General features: G+C 44.5%; 1 protein-coding gene across 1 annotated transcript; it reads right to left on the reverse strand.

Moving 5' to 3' along the window:
• LOC112293794 (putative BOI-related E3 ubiquitin-protein ligase 3) lies at positions 1-3,881 on the reverse strand. The gene is made up of 4 exons (XM_024543640.3): positions 2,394-3,881; positions 1,937-2,088; positions 1,076-1,479; positions 1-930 (listed from the first exon to the last, which is right to left on the reverse strand). Exons 1-4 carry the CDS (start codon positions 2,447-2,449, stop codon positions 385-387), a joined length of 1,158 nt encoding a protein of 385 aa, XP_024399408.1. The 5' UTR covers positions 2,450-3,881; the 3' UTR covers positions 1-384.
• Positions 3,882-6,529: the final 2,648 nt, after the last annotated feature.

Here is a 6,529-nt window from a genome sequence, read left to right on the forward strand (position 1 = left end):
TGAGAAATCAATTTTGAGATATAAAAATTAGAATGGAGGGTAAAGCCCAACCACCATGTTAAACATTATACACAAACGTCATGTTTACAAAATTCCTACGATGAATAACTTCATGTACAGAGAGATGGGGTATCTCTAGCGCTGCTGCCATGGTGTGGAAAATGGTCATAGAAAAATGTGCAGAGACTTACACCTGCGCTACTAGAGTCATCCGGCTGTGACGGAAAAAAGGGAAATCGTGATGCACGTGCACACACACCGGTGAGTCTTGATCAGGGGATGACATTTAGCTATGACCACCTCTGAATGACCTGGTTGATTGTATACTCCACTCTCGGAAACTCAAAATTCCAAAGTCTAAATATCCGCTTGTCCTCGTCTTTGTCATGACATATAAACTTGGACACTGGCATTCTTAAGAGTCTGGCAAAGAGGGCATGCATCCAAGCGAGCTTCACAGTCCTTGCAGAGGCAAAGGTGCCGACATGGCAGAAGAAGAATAGATACGTCATTGCACCGGCATGACCTGCAAGTCCTCTGCTCACGAAGCTCCCGATTTTCCCTGTACGTACGAGCATGTACATCCTCAGTGTCTCCATGGTGAGACGAAGCAGCATCATCTGCTTCGCTGTCTCCACATCCCTCCTTGCTCTGCTCTCGGCTGAATGCTACTGCTGCCTGTGCTTGCTGGAGGTTTGTCCTCAAGGCAGTCACAAGCGCTTCTGTGGCCTTAGTCTTCGCCTGCCAATGATGAGTCTCCACTGTGAGCTGCTCTGCGTGCTTCACAAGTTCCTGATTTTGCCTCTTAAATTTCTCGATTTCGAGGTCTTTCTCGTGAAGTCTCCGTAAAACGGCATCCTCGATTGCTCCGATTAGGGCTCGTGAGTGTCGTTGACTTTTCTCTTCGAGTTGATGTCGTATTTGCTCGCTCTGAACGTTAAAATAAAACCAATAGCATTGAGATACACTCTTCGCTCTTCACTTACTGCATCTGATTTTGCAGTGTATTAGACCTAAAGTTACCATGGAAAAGTAACAGGGACAAGGAAATCATAGACAAATATCACATAGGTACCTGAAGCTTAAAGAATTGCTCGACTTCCTCTCGTTGTTGCTGTAAGTGTGTGCTGATATCTTCGCCCATAACAGCCATGAAAGAGGTAGATACATCTCTGCCGCTTGTGGAGGCAGAGGAGGTGGAGTTTAAGCGGTCCTCCTCAAATGCCAGCCGCAGGCCAGTCGATACACCAGTAGTCTGTGTAACAACAGATATCGGCACATGATTTTGATGGTACTCCATGCTTAGCATCTGTTGCTGCTGTTGCCGAGAATTCACCAGGACATCGTCCTCTTCTCTAGCTCGCTTGCGTGAAGCCACCAAGTTGCATGTTAAGTCGTTCTCAGCCTTGGTGTACATTACATTGCTGTTGATTACTGGAGCTGCTTGAACATCGTGGCTTAGGTCAGCTACTGCAGACACTACAAAACCAGCCAGCAAACCCACTTAGTTCCAGCAAATTAGGGCTGGGGCTAACATACCACAAAAAAATAAATAAATAAATAAAATTTAAAAAATTAACAAAATCATAGCTGCCATGAGTTGCCATGCCTAGTGCTATTCTTCACTCTGGCATAATAAAATCTCGCGTGCAAATATACTCCTGTGTTACTAGTTGTGATTCGGAAAGTTTTCTGTCATTCCTAACTTCCCTTGAAGGAGAAGATGCAAGTTGTAATTTACCCAAAAAGCGACGCGCAATTCATTGACGTCTATGCACTCCTTTCGACATAAGTTATCATTTAAATCAAGTCCTCGAGAAAATGCATTGCATTTCTGGACTTCAAAACAACACTACATTTATTCTGCCAGAGGCTCCTAGGAGCAAAGCTACAAACATAGAAATAAAGAATGCATTAATTTCCAACAAGTACTCACATTGGTTGAACATGCGCAGCGGGTCGGAAACTCCCATGATAGATTGAGGCTGTGACTGAGGCTGGATTTGAATTTCATCCAGAAAAGAGGCCGAGGTGAAGTTCATGGGCAAAAAGAAACTTCTGCTGTTTCCCGCAAATGTCTGACTGGCCCTGCTCATCCGCAATCCTCAGACTTAGAGGTCATACAACATTTTGGACAAGAGGTAGTTAAAGACCTCCACAACAAAGCAGAATCACGCAGTCCTCCTCACTTCCTCTGAATCCACGTTTCCGATTCATCAACACCAAAAATAATTCAAAATTTGATCCTTCGTTGGGATCTTTTCAGGCTTTATGCCACATGTAACAGGCGCGACACTCCAGAAAACCCCGCCGCCAAAAATGTGATTACCATCACCGCCGACAAAGGAATTATGATCAGTACGAGGGAGTTGCTAGAGAAGTTAAAAGCCTACCTGTTGCAGTAATCTGGCAATATCACATTGGATGGGTACTGCGCTTGCACTGCCATGGTTCCGGGAGTACGGTTGATGTTCTATATCAGTAGGGTTTTCACACTCAACGCTCTAAGCACCTTGAATTGTAAGAGCACAGAATGGGTAGAGGAGCTTCACAGGAAATTATCCACACGCCAAAACCAAGAAAAAAGAGACCGGCTCCCAATAAATCTGAGGGAGACGAAATAGAGAGGGCGAGCAAGACAACTCGGAAGTGCTAAAGAGCTGAAAGATCGGGAAGGTAAAGATGAAGAGGGCAAAGAAGAGAGAGGGATCGAAATTTGGCAGACAGAGAAGACGAGATCGGCGCCAAGATAGTGGCAGGAGAAGACTGCAACAAATTCCGGGGAGATCGTCTTTGAGGTTCAAGAAGATTCCAGGTGATATGTCAAGAAGCGCTCGGACATGCAACGCAAAACATAGAGGGGCTCCAAAGGAAACTAACCAAAGACAGAGAAACAAATAAAGAAACGAATACGTAAGGCTTCTCTCAAGATCACCCACTCCAGAACACAAGGTCGAGAAATAGTCGACGGCTGCTGCTGCTACGTTTCTCAATTATGCACGCACAGGTGAGCCGGAAAATCCACTTCAACTAGTTCCCAAATTCATCTGCTCTAACTAAGCACTCGCACTAAAGGAACCTGAGCCTGGATTCGCACCCACGAAGGTCTATACACTACCCGGCCTCATCCACCGCAAACACCACCACGACGTCCACCACAAAGACTCCTTGGGTGACCGCAATTGCATTCCAAAGCAAGCCGTTTTGTTTTTCTTTTCTTTTTTATCTTTTTTTCTTTTTTGTTTTCTCCCTTATCACACACCACCTATGGACACAATCCTCACAAACTGCGCACTGACATAACAGTCCAAGGGCGAAGTAACCGCGACTGAGGGAAGTCCACACACTAGAAGGGCTGCAAGGCAAGTGGATTCATGACAACTCCAAAGCGAGTCCGATTGATGGGATCCAGGGCATGATGACAATCAGCATGAAGAGGGGAAAGGGAGTGTCAGCTGCGGGGGCATGATAGGGAGGCGGAGAAGCAGGAGAGACGGGGAATTGAGAGAAGGGACAGTCGAAGAGTCCATGAATGCTACGCAGGCAGCGAGGAGGAGGGGAGGAAGAGGGTAGAGAATTGGGAACTGCAGACCGTTTTGGAATTTCGCGATGATGAGAAGGGGAACGGTACAAGAAGGAGGGGAAGGAGGGGAAACCAACTAACTACTACTGCGGGGGCGGGGATGGGGGTGAGGGTGGGGCAGGCAGGCAAGATAGGAACTCGTGCTGGATCCGGCACTGGCACTGACAATGGCGTCTCTAGAGGAAGCAACAAGGAACGCCAGGCAATCGAAGCCGCTATCTCTTCATTCTCTCTCTCTCTCTCTCTCTCCCTCTCGCTCGCGCTGTGACGCAGGCTAGCTGTCTGTTTGTCTGCCTGATCCTGGCTTGTTGCCTTGGCTTCGCCCCAACCAGCACTGGTAGAGTTGTAGTAGTGGTGTGCGTATGCCCTGGCGCGGCGCGGGTGCGGGCCCCGGGCAGGCGGGCGTGTGGGGGTAGCGGGGGTGCGGGGGTGCCCGGGCATGCCGGGAGACTGGCTCCCTTCGTGGTAGCGCCCTCCCCAAGGAACGCTAACTCAGAGCTACAGCCAGTTCGGCGGAAAAGGAAGAAAAAAATAATAAAAAAAAGGATAATAAAAACACATAATGAAAGCTGCAAAGTTAGTGGAAAGCGCATTTTTATAATAACTGACCACTGTGGTGCATTAACCCGCTTGGCTTAGCTCTCTCTCTCTCTCACTCACTCTGTGGCTCTTGTACCACACTTCCTCCCTCTTCGCACTGTCCTGTGAATTTGCCCTCCTCTGCCTGGCCTGGCTGATCCAACTACTGCTCCTACAGCATTTCAAAGACGTACCAATTGCATGCCATGAACAAAGCCAGAAGAACATGCAATCACACAACATGAACTATATTTAATAATTTTCAAAACTTGGAAGGAAAGGAAAAGTTGTGTGTAAATTTCATAAAAAGTAAAAAAGTAGGTGCACATTCCAAGTGGCACTCTCCTCTGATCTCCAAAGTAGCAATCGAAATGTATATATGAATATATATAGCCTACTCATTTCCATGCCCCACCCCCCCCCCAAATCTATCACCTAAACTCAATGGTGGTATGAAACAAGGTGCATACACAACAGGACCTTAAGTTTGGTGATCTTATGCTTTTTGATGACTAGAGGAATATTTTGTTTTTTTTTCTGTTTTTATTTATTTATTATTATTATTTTTGAGAGAGAGAGAGAGAGAAAAAAAAAAAAAAAAAAAAAAAAAAAAAGTATTCAAAGTAAGGGAATGAATGGAATTGATTGGTCTTTGTGATGCTGGAAATGTGACTGCAACTACCGAAGGCATGATATCAGTCTTGGTAGAAGTGGTCATTTCCTTGGCCCAGGTTCACTGGCAGTTGCAGTCACCCTTTCCTCTAGTGTGAAATGATGATGGTGATAATGATGATGGCTGAGGAGGAGGTGGAGGAGTCTGTCTGTCTGATCAAAGCTGATGAGTGAAACCCCACTCCCACTCTTCTCTCTCTCTCTTTTTCTTCCTCCCCCCCTTTTGCAAGCAGGCACACACAGGCAGGTTGTGTAAGTCAGCCAATAAGTAAGCATATCAGTAAGTAAAGCTGTAAGAAGAAAAAAAGCTAATCTAAGAGAGCAGGTTGACCAGTAGGGGCTGCACCCAGTTAAGTTTTCAAGGTTGTGAGGCCTTGTGATGTGTGATTCTGTAATTGGTGCAGCAGACAGTAAGGTCTGTGCATTAGAATTGACTTGCTATGGAAGTGGTCTTCCCTCCCCTCCAGTTCTTTATTTATTTATTTTCTTTTCATTTTATTTTATTTTTATGTTTTCTTATTTTCTGCTGCTGCTACTTAAGCTCTTTCCAGTTTGCACATGCCAAGTGATGAAACAACCCCTCATCCACAACAGAGTTGATGGAGACCACTGAGTCTTAAATCTCCTTGTGGACCACCAAATCCCTCCTCAATAATCTCATATGGGGGTTATTAGATTAGGACGGCTCACATCAACACTTGCCCCCAATTAACTCTTTCCACTTCACACAAGTACTCTCCTGTTGTTTATTGACTCTGTCCTTTGTAATTTGGGAAGCCATTTTTGATGCACCATGTCTACAAACAAAGTACCACTCTCACATGTGGGTTCTCCCCCTTGCCCTGCATCAAAAACATCACCCAGATCAGCATGAAAAAATTGACAGAGGAAGTCATCAACATTGCATGATTTAATTACTCTTCATGAACATGGCAAGACAGTGGCCAAGGCAGGTCTTGATTTTTTTTTATGTTCATTTCTAGCTTAATTCTTCAAGGTTGTGCAAACATTACCTCCTAACTAACACACACTCAGATTGAAAATGATGAATCAGAATGTGGTTAGTGGGAATTGTTGAGATAGTGAGTATATTGGCATCCTTATTCCATTATCCCTGAGTTTGTATTAGCACTCATGTTGTATATTGGAGCCACAAACTCAGTTTCCATCATATACAAACAAACAACTGCTTCAATCATTCTCAAGTTAACTGAAGACCTGAACTAATAGTGTTTGCATAGTACATAGCCTATGTAGAATCCATTCAACAGTGTATCATGGTTAGAATGCATACATATATTGCATGGGGAAAAAAAAATTATGTTGTTGTTCATGCATTCAGAAATTGAATAGGTAAGCAAACCCGAACTGATTCATAATAACAATATCAATAATGCAGCATTAATTACCATGATTACCATGGTTGTCATGCACAACTTCCACATGCAATGCACAAACAAGCAATAAAATATCAACATGCTGTATTGGAGATAGTGTTAAATTCAGAGAGTTCTAGGCATATAGTTGGAAAACTGAATCCATGTGCAAGATTCATGTGAAGGTAACATTCATTGAGCTAGGTTCTTCTTGTTGTTCAGCTGACCCCTAATATTTTTGCTTGTTCCCCTATTCCCAATTAGTGCACAGTGCCATTCCACCCCCACAATCTGGAGTTGTGCTGAAATCAAATATAAA

This window comes from Physcomitrium patens, chromosome 16 (genome assembly GCF_059467195.1).
Source record: "Physcomitrium patens ecotype Gransden chromosome 16, ASM5946719v1, whole genome shotgun sequence".
Lineage (NCBI taxonomy): Eukaryota > Viridiplantae > Streptophyta > Bryopsida > Funariales > Funariaceae > Physcomitrium > Physcomitrium patens.

Excerpts from the sequence above, each read along its gene's own strand:
- LOC112293794 (XM_024543640.3), bottom strand. The coding sequence starts at position 2,449 with ATGGCAGTGCAAGCGCAGTACCCATCCAATGTGATATTGCCAGATTAC. Across the intron at positions 2,089-2,393 it reads TTGCCAGATTACTGCAACAG|GGCCAGTCAGACATTTGCGG; the intron begins GTAGGCTTTTAA and ends GCGGATGAGCAG. Across the intron at positions 931-1,075 it reads AGCAATTCTTTAAGCTTCAG|AGCGAGCAAATACGACATCA; the intron begins GTACCTATGTGA and ends TTTAACGTTCAG.